Here is a 13,760-nt window from a genome sequence, read left to right as displayed (position 1 = left end):
CTAACCAGCACTAACCAGCACTAACCAGCACTAACCAGCACTAACCAGCACTAACCAGGACTAACCAGCACTAACCAGCACTAACCAGGACTAACCAGCACTAACCAGCACTAACCAGCACTAACCAGCACTAACCAGCACTAACCAGCACTAACCAGCACTAACCAGGACTAACCAGGACTAACCCTGAGTGCAACCAAGACTAAACCATAACTGAGTGAGCAAAGCTGCAGACACAAGAGGGTCTGATATGAAGGTCACAGGTTAAAACTCAAAAGGTCAGACAACATTTGTCTCTTATTTTCATTTGCCAAATTGACAATTCAAAATTTAGAGCTGCCAAAAGAGCAGAAATACACTTTTTATTTTATTTTTTTGAGCAACTGGCAAGAATTGCACAAAATGCATGCAATTGATCACAATTTAATAGTGTGTTTTTGTGTGTTTATGAATGTTCATGTCATTTTGTGACATGAACTTCTCCTTTATTTACTATTTGTTACCGCCTCAGTTCCATGGAAATGTGTCAAAACAATGTCATTACATAATCAATACAGTCAATACATTAGTTTATTTATAGAGAACAATTCATACAAAGTGCCATTCAGTGAGTTACAATGTTATAAACACATTAAAATCACAATACAGTGTAAGTCGCAATAAATGAGCCGGTGTGGGGGCCTCAACCTCGGGAGGCTATTCCTGACCTTTGCCCTATAGAACTGGAACGCACCACAACTGTTATTTCACGCTGCACTTTCAAAGAAACACATTTACGTTTAGTGCCCATACTCCACTTTGCTACTTTTAACTTTAGACCATAATCACTGGCTTTGCTAATGTTAACAGAATGAACATGGATGTAGGGGCCCTTGAAGTGGGACCCCTTTGGCTCCTCACACCAATAGGACGGCTCTCACAGGTCTTTGTGGTGCTGCTCTTCACTCAGGCCTTGTGAGCCTCCTTGCCCTGGGCCCAGGCTCATCCCTCCAGTGACCAGTGTTTAGATTGTTTTTGATCTTCAAGAAATTCATCAGCCCTGCCTTTATTTTCTTCATAAATATGAGCTGAACCTTTGTAACCGAGAGCTTGTCCCCAGAGCACAATGTGAATGAATAGCCTGTATTTAATCAATCCATCAACAATAATCTGAGGAGCGCTGACCCACGGCTCTATCGCCTCACCTACTTCACACTTAAACTGTGGCTGTCTCGGTCCAGTTTGATCTGCAGACGGGGCCAGAGTGGAGATGCTCACGCCAACATGCGGTCACCAGAACCTTGCAAAGAGCTGCAGAGATCTTCAACGTTTAGTTCTTAATCGTTTCCTCCAAGTGTTGATGCCTCAACTATATCATACTCGCTTACATATTCAGAAAATGATGAATTATTACCCCCTGGACACATGTCTGAAGGATGTTCTGAGACAAATTCCTGTGAATATTGTTTATTCAGCTTTTGATTGTTTCATTGTTTGATTCTCTAACCTTCTGTTGGTTAAATCAGCAGATCTTGAAATGTCACCAAGGCAACTGCTGTTGTGATTTTGGGCATTCGAATCAGAATCAGAATTGCCATTGTCAAGGAACAGAATTCACAAACATAGGAACTTGCTTTGGTGATGAAAGATGAACAATAAGAAAACATATATCAAAAAGGGCATGCGTTACCCTTACCAAAGATAGTGTATTTTAAGTATACTTATTTTGGACTAATAATTTTATAGTTTCTTTTTAGTTTACTTTCTAAATACTATTTAGACATAATACAAAGTTCATTCTAAGTATACAAATATAAGTATACTAATGAAAATATACTAAAATCAGAGTAAACTCTACATGTACATGAGTATACAGTTATAGCTGTGGTATAAAGTATTCATACATTTTGATTCATAGTCTTATATTTGTTGTGATCTGCAATTCAGTTTAAGTCACTCAGGGCTATGCTGTGAACCTCATTTGACAGACAGAAAACAATGTTTCTTGATGTTTATTGGCAAAGCATATTCACCTTGACCTATGTGGTCATCTATTCATTAATGAGTGGTTACAGTATTCATTAACACAGGATCACACATGTCACACATGACAGTTATTTGTCCCGTTCATATGGATTTGGCAAAGTGTACAGTTTATCAACTGTTTCAAAAACCACACATTTATTCATTATCATATCAGGGCAAATGGCACATATGGCACATTCACTTCATGTATGAATAAACTCTACATTTATCTGTGAATCTTTACACAAAGGGATTGGCAGATTTTGCGAGCTCCTCAACTAAAACACAGCATTGTTTGGTACATTGACAACATCCTGGATTTTGATGTTAAGTTTAAAGACAATCAAGCTGTTGATAAAAAAAACATTTTTCCATTATTAGGCCCGAGCGCCACAAGCTGGCGAGAGGCCTATTAGTTCCTATTAAGGCCTATTAGTGCATACTAATTAGTAGTAGGAAAATGGAACATTACTGTTGTAAACGGGCGACGCCGGTGCAAAAGTGCGCACTAAACAAGCGCTTTACATGGGGATGACGACCGACATGCTATCTCTTGCATGTTCCGTGCATATAAGCATGTAATGCAAAAATGTAACATTATTACTGTATAGAGGGCCAAAAACACAAAGTGGGCGGAGCCCGCTCAAAATTAACAAAATAACTCGTCAGTGACCAGGGACCCACACCATGAGGCGCATGGTGTGTCTTCTTCTTCTTCTTGGCCAAAAACAAAATCTGATCGTAGAATCAGGAAATTTGGCGGAAATTAGGGGAAGATGGTGATAAGAGAAGTAAAAAATATTGTGACGGCAACGGCGTCCGCCCAACCAAATTTCAGCCATATTGGATCAAAATTTGCAAAGCATGATTCTGGAGTTTTTCCAATTGTCGTACTTTTACCAACTCCTCCTAGGACGTTGGCCAGAAAAAGCTGAAATTTGGTGAAAATGGTGTTGAGGAGAGGGACATCAAAAGTTATTCAAATTACTTTGATACCTGTCACGGTCTCTCCCATGTTATTCCAATGGGGAAAAAATTGCCAGATCTCTGAAATTTGAGCATGCTGACACTTTATACTTTTACAAACTCCTCCAAGGGCATTAGCCCTATTAACCTGAAATTTGGTGAGACTCATCTTCAGGGGTGGACCATCAAAAGTTATCAAAATGTTTAAGAGTCATGGACTTGGTGTGGCGGAGCCGCAAACTTTTCCCTTCATATGTAAGCAAAGGGGAGAAGACGCCACAGCGTCACGGATTCAGCAATAGGTGTAATAAAAGGTAAATTGGGGCGCGTTAGCGCCCCCTCCTCCTGCGGCGATGGCGTGTGGCGACGCCGTGGCGAGGGCCTATTATCGCTGCTTGCGGCTATATTTATTATTAATATTGATGAGTTCAATAACTTGATAAAAATAGGCCAAAGGCTGCCTTTTGAACTCTTAAACACTGGTGCACTGTCACAATTCCAAATGAACTTCAAGTCATCTTTTGCGAGAACTCCACTGCCACGCAGCTTTTGGTAATGCTGACTGTATGTCAGCAACAATCCCAGGCTCTCCCACACATTAAGACAGGCACTGTGGTACTGAGAGGAAGACAAGAAACCTTTTCTCAAGTTTGCATATGCAATCAAAGTGTGTGCTACACAATTCACATCACGAGTTAGCTCTAATGCCAAAGTATTTTAAACAGCGTTCACAATAAAAGTGAACTTCAAATGAACTGTGATGGGATCAACCCTGGGAATATTTTGAAAATTTTCAGTGGATGGGTCACCTATGCATTTCGTCCCCTCTGGGCATTGCATCCAACCTTTGCATTTCATTCGCCCTGGGCAAAAAATTAAGTTTACCACAGATTATATATAATAACCTTGGAAAATTACATATTGTGCAGTTTTAAAGGTTTTACTTAATAGAAATTGAATAATTTCTATGGAGCTGTACATTTGCATTTATCATTTATAGAGGGGATTAAATAAAATGTTTAATTGTATATTCAAACAAATTGGACTCATGCCAGAGAAGTTAACGCTTTACACTTTGCATTTTCAAAGTAAACTACACTGAGGATGAGAACGAATGACTGGAGAGCACAACAACGTTGCATAATAGAAAACTGAATGATTACACTTGATTGAACAATCATAATCATTCATCAAATTAAATATATTTTTTAAGCTTGGGACGTAGGCCTTTAGTCATTAGAAATGTAAGATGCGGTGATGGTGGGTGATGTGAGCCTGTGAAGGTTCTGTAGTAGACATTAGTTATTCCATTAAAAGGTCACTTTACAGCTACAGAGTGCATGACCTCAATTGACCCCACCCTCCAAACTGCAACATTAAAGAAAATTTGGGCATTTTTTATTTGTTAAAAAAAAAAAACATTTAATCAAAGAGACCAAAGCCCATGTCATCATCAGACTCCTCAGACTCTTCCTTCTTTTCTTCCTTCTTCTCCTCCTCTTTAGCTGTAGACACACACATACGGTAACAAGATCAAGACAAAACATTTTGAAGGACGAGATGCAAGAATACTTTGTAATATACTATAAAAATCATAAATCAAAACATTTGAACCCCATAACTACTCTTTGAAGTTATTGTGCTTAGATGTCATTTGACAGCTCTCACCTGGTGCTTCACCTGCAGGAGCAGCTCCACCAGCGGGGGCCCCAGCAGGAGCACCACCTCCACCTCCGGCACCAACGTTGCAGATCAGGCTGCCTATGTCCACGCTGGACAGTGCCTGGAAAAAAGGTCATCAAAAAGTTCATCTTCACACCACACTATCCACCACCTTGGAATAATACAAACTGTAGGTGTAACATTTAAATCAATTCAAATCAATTTATTTTTGTAAGGCCCAAAATCACAACAGTTGCCTCTGAGGGCCACAGGGAGAAATGAATCAACAATGTCTGTGGTGGCGATGGAGTCAGACAATGTCTGTGGTGGCGATGGAGTCAGACAATGTCTGTGGTGGCGAGGGACGATGTCCCAGGGTCCTCTGTCCTTAGACTCTCCTTCTCGGCCAGGAAAAACTTCAAAAAAAGCGTAGAAACCTGGAGGAGTTCCAGTGAAGGAGAGATCCGACTCTCACAGACGGACAGACGGACACGAGGGAGACTGGAGCTGGACCCACTCTTCAGGCAGATGAGGGACCGACTGAGGCGAACTGGACCCACTCTTCAGGCAGATGAGGGACCGACTGAGGCGAACTGGACCCACTCTTCAGGCAGATGAGGGACCGTCTGAGTCGAGCTGGACCCACTCTTCAGATGAGGGACCGTCTGAGTCGAGCTGGACCCACTCTTCCATCCAGCTCCAGTGACCACGTGCCAGAACGTATTAGAACAGCCGCAACACATACTCATTTGGGTCAATTCAGACTCAGTCTCAGGGGCATGTGTTTGATACCCCAGTTCTATGTGCTGCCATTTTTCTAAGCAGTATGTCAAGGGAAAGTTCTGGGTAATCTACTCATCTAGTACTAGCATAGCTCTGCTCTATGGTCAGTATAAGTCAAGCCCTCAGACCACTTTCACGGCATAGTCCAAATCACACTTTACATAGTCACATGTTCCTTGGGGTAGACTATCTAGGTAATTGCAGTGGCATCATAAAAACCTCTTCCATACTTATGTGGTCCACGATGTACCACAAACACAGCGACGCGTTAAACACTTACGGAACTACGAGCTTACTCACTTGTCTTTTAGTTAACCGTGCCCTTTATCAGCCATGTGAAGTGATGCGCTCAGACTGAGCCAAGTTGTTGCCTTATTTAGCTGAGAAAATTTGATTCTGCACATTATCCTCACTGTTCAGAGATGAAAGCCTGCTCCTGCATCCTCCTTAAATGAACATGTAGTCAACACAACTCACCTTTGCAAAAAGACTGGGCCAGAAAGGCTCCACAGTGACACCGGCGGCCTTGATCAAAGCATTCAGCTTGTCCTCCTAAAAAGCACACACACCATCATTAACATTGTATTTTATGATGCTTCGGACACCGAGAGATCAGTCTTAAACAGTGACTTAAGGGATTCTTCATGGAGAAGACTATTCTATACAGTAGAATACACACATCTTCACGCAAGTGCAATAAATAAAGCATGTTTTATTTTTCTGCTAAAACTTTACTGGGGCTTTAAAATCATCCTTCACAGCAATTCACAGATCACACATTGCTTGGCTACCACGATGTAAAGCAGTCTCCTGTGGAATAGTTCCAGGTATAAAACCTCGTCCAAACTAATGGCGATACGTTAATGTAACGTGCGTAATAGTAACGTGGGTAAGATGGTCATTGCCGCCATTTTGGCACGAATATTTAAACACATAAATTAAGACATTATCAAATGTATGTTTTAGTGGGTTAAACAGTTGTATATACAGTGATGTATAAAGGAGTTTAATTAGAAGCTGTACGGTTCAAATGGCGAAGTTATCCGGTGCCACATTGAACCGTGTGGAGCACTTACGGTGACGGTGACTTCATCGTCGTGGAGGATCAAGGCAGAGTAAATGCAGGCAAGTTCGGATACGGAGGCCATTTTACAGGTTAGTTTTTATGGTAGTAGCAGCGGATGCCTAAATTTGACGGTGCTAGTCGCCGGATTGCGGGCCTTAGCTTCGGATGAAGAACCGAGCACCTTTAGGCACGTTTACTTCCTATACCGGAAAGGGAAGTCAGAGGGCGGGAGTTTGGTCTTTATAGTGTACGTAAGGCTGGTCATGACGTCATTACGCAAACGCGTTACGTCTGACGTACACAAGTACGTGTCTGATTCATAAATATTAGCTCGTGTATGAATACTTTAATGCATGAAACACACACAAATCAGCTTTTGTCACTCATTCTACAATATATTATATAGATTATAAAGTTATGTTTTATTTTTTTATTTAATCTCAAAAGATTTACAAAAAACAAAATCAGTCAAAGACACTGTTACAGTAAATATAATTGTGCTGTGATGTCCTAACTTAAAAAGAGGGTTTTTAAAGAAATAACACTTCATGTCAACATTTTCCCTTTAACTTGGTCTACTTCAAAATATCTGGTGAAAGTTTATGAACTAAACAGGGTCACACTTAAAAATATATCTCTCATTTGGCACAAACTTTCTTCTTCTGCCTTGATATGTGAGAATACTTGGTACAATTACAAAACCATATATAATGGAAATAACATGTAACTTCAAGAAATCCATATTTTGGAATGTTTTGTATAAAAATCACCCATTGTACCACCCAACCCAGTGTAGTATGTGAAATAATAAGTACAAAAGCAGTTAAGTTGAACTCAATAGATGGACTGAAATAAGAAAAGATAAAACCACATTATTACAATCAAAGAAATACGGAACAACCCAACAAGTCAGTTGGTCAGGCTGTGGTAAGCACTTCTGAATGATTCATTCAACAATTCAGATCAACATAAATGCTAAAAAATGTCAGGTCTACGGCCATTAACATATGATTGAAGTTATTATTTTGTCACAGCAGTTGTCTTCTCAGTCCTTATGAGATTTTCTTTTTTTCTTTTTCTTCATCATATGAAACTCCATATTCATTTACCCTCGTCTTGTCCACTGGATAGAGCCTAGAGAGGATGGAAAGGTTACAAAATATCATACAAAGCACAACAATGCAACATTTACTGATGGTCATAATTATGACGTTATTTGTTATAGCTTAAACACCTTCAGTGCCATAACTTGAGTCATTGTCTTTCTATTAGAACCACGACCTCTTTACCAGGATGAGCAATAGTGTTCTGGACCACACAGGTCATTTTCAATAAACTGACCAACAACACAAAACACTCATTTAGACTATTTAACGTCATCTCAAAGAAAATACCCACTTGCAACTTAAGAATAGAAGCCAAAATGAGTAAATAATCTGCATAAATTTACAGATGCACAATGTGACTTTCCTGGTGGAGGGTCACTATGGAGATGTGATAGTGTTGAATGGAATGTTCCACAGTATCACATTTAACTTATGTACATCCATAGAGACAAGAGCTGATGTACAATACTTAAGAGCATATAAATATACAAATATACTGTACCATCTCTGGTAAAGGTAAATGAGAAACACAACGTCATCCCGGAAACAGGCCAGTCTGTGAGACGTTGGCATGGTGATGATGAAGGCGAAGACGTCATCGATGAAGGTATTAAACGCCTGTGGTAAAAAACAGCATTAAGTTTTGGAATAGTCCTACAATATGGCTCAGCTGTGCTTACCTTATACATAAATGCTTTCCAGGGCAAATGGGCCACCGATTTCAGCTAATAAATAAAGGAAACAAAAATTATGAATCCATATTTTAATATTACACAAACACATTTATGTTGTTATGAATAAAGCGCAAACCTTATAATTAACAAATAGTTGAGGAAGCATGAAGAGGAACCCAAAAGCGTATACACCTGTGCAAAAAACAAAACAAATTCAGAACGATTCCATATTTAAGATAAACTTTGTTAACCGTTTCAGCATTCTTACCATTAACCAAACTATTAATTACCCACGAGTACCAACTAAAACAGAAGATACGAGATTTTAGCATTGAATAAATTACCAAAATAAAAATAATTCTAGGACAGCGAGTTACCTCTTATATCGAAGGAAAACAAGAGCATATATAGCTCCTCCAATGCACAATGGGTAAAGGAGATAGGAAAGATACTTCATTGCCTGTTGAACATAAAGAATACATTTAATGATGTGTACAGTTCACCATTATTTTAATTGTTAGAAGATCTTACCAGTGTATCATATTCTTCTGTTCTTTTTTCAGATTCATTAAGTTTTCCAAACTGTTACAAAATGTTTTAAAAAGTTAACGTCGAAAGGTTTATTATGTTTATTATATCCATAGCAATATGGACAATATTAACACTTACCAGGAATGTTGGCTTGCCTCCTTTCCAGAAAACTTGAATCTTGAAGGCCTTTTTCACCTTCCACACCTTTAAAAAAACAGATATTTTATAATTTACAACATTATTTTTATTATTATTCATAAAAATAACAAAATGGCATGCTTACTTCAATAATTGAGCCAACGCCTGCAGGAATGAGCACTAGCAAGCTGGTCTGCTCATCAAATAAATAGAGGAAAATCACGATAGTGCTGAAACATCGCCACAGCACTAAAAGAAAGCACGGGTCATGGTTATTTATGTGAATATATACAGTATATACTTTAAAGGCAGATGCATTTATACATTTAATTACAAGTAAAACAGACTTTTGTTATGGTCATTACTACTATTAATATTATTATTAATATTAATATTGTTATTAATATTATTATTATTATTAGTAAGCGTTTGTAAGGCTTGCAGTAGAAATAGCCTGACCAGATAAACATTTTACCTGCTTTGCTTGACATTCCCACCATGCTTTTCTTCTGCTTCCAAAAGCTTATGTCATTTTTGAAAGCAAGGAAGTCAAACAAGAGCTAAAAAAAAAGTCAAAAAGGTCTGTGTTAATGTTACATGTATAATTGATGGTTACATCCTGTGTCAAAAACAGATCCACCACTCATTAGAAAAGGTTAGTTTAGTCAAGAAGTCAAGAAGTGACTTAGTATTCTGTATTAAACTAATTCAAACACAGTTCATTATTTCATATTGTGTTCATTGTAATCTGTAATATTGACGTAACTGGCATAACATTAGAAACAATGACGTCCTGTTCTAAACTGCAGAACTGAGAGACTTCATCGTGGCATTTCATTTTGTGACTAACAGCAAGCAAGTACAGAGAAGTGGGCAGAGAGCGGGCAGAGACAGGAAGGTAGGTGAAAACTGAGCAAATACAAGACCTTACTCAAACATGAATCAAAATACAACTTAGGAGTAAACTAATGATGAGGGAACACTGGTATAACATGGGCAAAATATCATACATTTCAATTCTATATAATATGTCCCCTGTAATATTAACTAATGCAAACATAATCGGAGTTGGGTAATAAGCACAACCTTTGTTTAAACTTGAATTCAACTGTACTCACATGGAAAGCAGCTACAAAAAAGGTCAAAGCTAAGAAATACAGGTTGGTGTCCACAAAGATGCCTTTGATCTCATCCGCATCTTTCTCTGTGAAGCCTACAACACAGACTGATGTTTAAAATGTTGTTTATTCCCTGAGAGTGTGCAGGTATGAAATCACAACGCACCAAACTGCTGCAGAGAGTAGACTGCGTCCTGCATGTGGATCCAGAACCTGAGTCTGCCCAGTGAGATGGAGTCGTACGTGAGGGTTAGAGGCACCTCTGTGGACGAACTGTTAATCTCCTAAAAATAAGTACATTTGAGCAATATATCCAACAACAAAAAAAGCACAAACATTGCATGATTGGTTACAGAGGCTCACCACTAGGTCCTTGATTCGGTTACTGAGCTCATCAACAAACAGCAGAGGTAGATACACCATTTTCTTGCCATTTTGAAATCTGTTGACAGATGGGAGTGATTTATGCTCAACTCGATTCATAATTCGGCAAGTATCTCGAGTTTTCTTACTTACACTATGAGGTATCGATGGACATCACTTGGCAGGAATTCTCTGTCGAATACAAAGTGATCTCCGACGATGTTGAAAGTCAGCCGTGAGCGCCAATGAGCAACTGGGTGGTCTGAAGAGGCAGATGATCCGGCGACGCCCCCTGCTGGATTTGCACTGGCTTTTTTCTTTTGCTGGGATTCTTTTACATCCTATAAAACCCAACAGATATACATTTGGGTTTTAATATACAAGGTTACAAAAGACAAGATTAAATAAGAAGAATCAAACTTCGCATGCGTTTACCGCGGGTTGATCCTCTCCAGTTATGAGGGAGATCTCTGGAGGTTTGGGGATGGTGTAAGTGGTGAGCGGAGCCACCCAGCGCACCCGTCTGTGGTCCTGCCAGGGGTCCACGCCCGCTTGATGCACGAATATTAGGGCGTGCAGTGTCCCGTTGTTTCGCGTTTTTTTGGGGAGCGAGACATTGATCATCCTAAGGAATAGAAATGAGGACAAAATATTCAATACCAAGTCATATGAGCCCATCTGGCCCCGCCCCTGGTTTGGGTCGGACTCTGGGGCTTAACAGAAGGGATTAAATGAGACTCTCTCATACTATGTAACACAAAGACATAAAACAAGCTGCTGCTGTGCTTTAAGTCTACATTTTGAGTACCGTATTTTCCGAACTATAAGTCGCACCGGAGTATAAGTCGGACCAGCCAAAAAATGCATAAAAGAGAAGAAAAAAAACATGTATAAGTTGCGAATGCAAGTGTGAAAATAACAAATAATATCACATATAAGTCGCTTCGAAGTATAAATATAAGTATGAGTCGCAACCCGGCCAAAACTATGAAAAAGGTGCGATTTATAGTTTGGAAAATACGGTAATAAAACCTATTCACTCGTATGGCGTATGAATGAGTGTGTTGTTAGCAATGGCTACAATCCGGCGTGTTTTCAGTGTATGTTCATCAACACGCACTGATCAAATGAACAAATACAATGACAGTTTCTAATGGGTAATGACAAAAAAAAGGAATTGTTCTTCTTACACCAACCTTTCAAACTTTGTGCTGATGTCAAAGTCCTCCTCTCTGTGAATCAAAGTATGTCCTCCCTCGGTGTTGGGTCGCAGTGACGTGTAGACGCTCAGCTAATAGAACAAAACATTGTTACACTTTATGAACATTAATAAGCTGTCTTAACGATAACACAATCATGCAAACGCACCTGCAGTTTGGGGTTAGAGGCCAGGAATGGTGTGATACAGTTGGTGCTTTTGGGGTCGTCACAGGGTTTGGTGTACACTATCCCGTACATGACCCAACAGGTGTGCAGCACGTACACCACAAACACACCGACGATCAGAGTCGTGAAGGACGATTTCAGGAACATGATGCTGCCGTCTTCACTGTGTAACGTCTCCCAAGATTAGACGAACAGCCATAAATCTGAAAGATAATAGTCCATTTAAACTAAATCATTGTTTCATCAACTAGAGTGCATTATTATTGATGTATTGATTTGATTGACACACATGAAAATTGTATATATTGGCAACAACAGCATTTATGACTCTTACAGGTGGAAATGACAAACATATTTCCTCTTTTATGTAATGTCAATTGTTTTAATGTGCACTGTCGCTGATAAATAAACTAATACAACCAAAGTTAACAAAATATTTCATGAAATATTCAGCTGTACTTCGATTTATAAGTCCTGTCTGTCCAAAATGCAAACAAAAAAGTGTCAATTGTTCCGCAAAAATAAAAAATAAAATAAAATAATAAGATATTGCCCACAGCTTGTTTTCCTAATTTGTAATGTGGTAACCAAACACTACAATCCGTTTTTTGGTTTTCTGATAACACCGTCCAGCTGCGTTACACGGTAGTAGCATTACTCCATTACTAATGAATACGTGATGTTTTGTTTACTATTTGCATGTTTCCACGCACAGATTAGAGAGCGTAACTTGACACGCACAAGAATAACGACGCTAAACATGTCGTATACATCGCGGCCACTCGTTCAACTCTTAAATACATTGTAGGATAATAATGTGAATAAACATACCGGTGTGCGGCTGAGGTGGCGCTGACGCTGCTGCCTCCGCCATTCACTCCCACGCCGTTAAACACGACGCCATTGTTTGTTTATGTCCTTTAGCGACAGATGAAATAAAGACATTTCTACTCTACTAAACTGGCCATAATCTGCGGGGTCAACGCAATAGCTTCATCAAAGCGAGAGTGGAGAGTGGAGTCATCAGTGAATTTGTCAACGACATCCGTTTCCTGGTTACGAACGGGATTTGGGTAAGTCTCGCGATGTTTTACGTACAATAGAATAAATGTAAATGTATAAAAGAGTACAAGTTTGAGTAAATAGTTTGAATTATTAAACTATAGCCTCAATAGCCACTAGTTTTAAAAAATGATCTAGATATTAAGGAATTAATTGCCTGCCTGAAAATCAGATATATTGACGCAGTATTAATTCAAATCAATAATTTATATGATGCTAAGCTGTGATTGGGTCAATTCTCAAAAATCATTTACATTCAACAGTTAACATACATCAAACATGATCAATCTTTCTTTTTTTCTCTATTTGGCAGATCTTTAGATGTTATAAAAAGGGAAATTATGTAAGTCTGTATTCTGTCGCATCATGTTGCACCAGCCTTTCATTTGAAAGTAGATCAGGCAATCTGTCAAGCAGCTGCAAAGTCAAATCTGTCAGTATTCACAAATATACCCTAATTCACTAGCAGAGGGTTAACTTTCAAATACCATACGTCTCTTTAGCAGTGATGAGTGGGTCGATAGCATATAGGTATAGATAGGTATCGGTATCGTATTGATATCATTATATTTGCCATAGTATTACTTGGTATCGGATCAAAACAGAAATGACTGGTATTGCCCATCACTCTTTAATGTCACATTGGGGCTCAGTGGGACTGTAGCTAACTTACTATCCTTCCTGGTTAAATAATAATGCTTAGGTGTTCTTATTTTTATAATTCTGTTCACATTCAATTATTTAAATAAAATACCAGAACTTTATAGACAATCTTGCATCTTCATCATTGTAAAAGTTTATTTCGAATCCCCCCCTGATTGTCTCTGATATGTTGACAATATTCGCTTCTTTGTATAGGCTACAGCTTTTATGCTCACCATATACTGGGCTCCACTGACTG

At 39.0% G+C, this 13,760-nt stretch overlaps 2 protein-coding genes across 38 annotated transcripts in view; both read right to left on the bottom strand.

The window, feature by feature from the left end:
• rplp1 (ribosomal protein lateral stalk subunit P1) overlaps positions 1–6,725 on the bottom strand; it is a 264,746-nt gene extending 258,021 nt beyond the window's left edge. For 36 of the 37 annotated variants that reach the window (XM_072447929.1, XM_072447897.1, XM_072447912.1 and 33 more), the window contains exons 1-3: positions 6,492–6,725; positions 5,893–5,967; positions 4,630–4,753 (exon numbers count right to left, since the gene is read on the bottom strand). In XM_072447929.1, the coding sequence (XP_072304030.1) occupies positions 4,630–4,753; positions 5,893–5,967; positions 6,492–6,563 (271 nt within the window). In that variant the 5' untranslated portion in view covers positions 6,564–6,725. Of the gene's footprint in view, positions 1–4,379; positions 4,470–4,629; positions 4,754–5,892; positions 5,968–6,491 lie in introns of those variants that run through there. The other variant, XM_072447895.1, reaches the window with a different exon arrangement.
• A 171-nt stretch (positions 6,726–6,896) lies between these two features.
• clptm1l (CLPTM1 like) lies at positions 6,897–12,856 on the bottom strand. The gene is made up of 18 exons (XM_072447876.1): positions 12,629–12,856; positions 11,780–12,000; positions 11,608–11,702; positions 10,847–11,036; positions 10,565–10,752; positions 10,412–10,490; positions 10,215–10,332; positions 10,049–10,143; positions 9,406–9,490; positions 9,076–9,179; positions 8,931–8,996; positions 8,793–8,843; positions 8,639–8,721; positions 8,530–8,564; positions 8,398–8,453; positions 8,268–8,312; positions 8,090–8,205; positions 6,897–7,615 (listed from the first exon to the last, which is right to left on the bottom strand). The coding sequence occupies exons 2-18, from the start codon at positions 11,942–11,944 to the stop codon at positions 7,534–7,536; spliced, it is 1,653 nt and encodes a 550-aa protein (XP_072303977.1). The 5' UTR covers positions 11,945–12,000; positions 12,629–12,856; the 3' UTR covers positions 6,897–7,533.
• Positions 12,857–13,760: the final 904 nt, after the last annotated feature.

The sequence above is a fragment of the Eucyclogobius newberryi genome, unplaced genomic scaffold (assembly GCF_026437365.1).
Source record: "Eucyclogobius newberryi isolate DKJ021-1_F unplaced genomic scaffold, fEucNew1.0.hap1 SCAF_16, whole genome shotgun sequence".
Lineage (NCBI taxonomy): Eukaryota > Metazoa > Chordata > Actinopteri > Gobiiformes > Gobiidae > Eucyclogobius > Eucyclogobius newberryi.
The sequence above is the reverse complement of the archived record's forward strand: the minus strand, read 5'-3'. Positions and strand labels throughout refer to the sequence as shown.

What these genes read in the sequence shown, in the direction of transcription:
- clptm1l (XM_072447876.1), bottom strand. Translation starts at nt 11,944, where the DNA reads ATGTTCCTGAAATCGTCCTTCACGACTCTGATCGTCGGTGTGTTTGTG. An exon ending in GTCCATCGATACCTCATAGT is followed by an intron (nt 10,491 to 10,564) that starts GTAAGTAAGAAA and finishes ATCTGTCAACAG; the next exon opens with ATTTCAAAATGGCAAGAAAA. An exon ending in CAGAAGAATATGATACACTG is followed by an intron (nt 8,722 to 8,792) that starts GTAAGATCTTCT and finishes TATGTTCAACAG; the next exon opens with GCAATGAAGTATCTTTCCTA.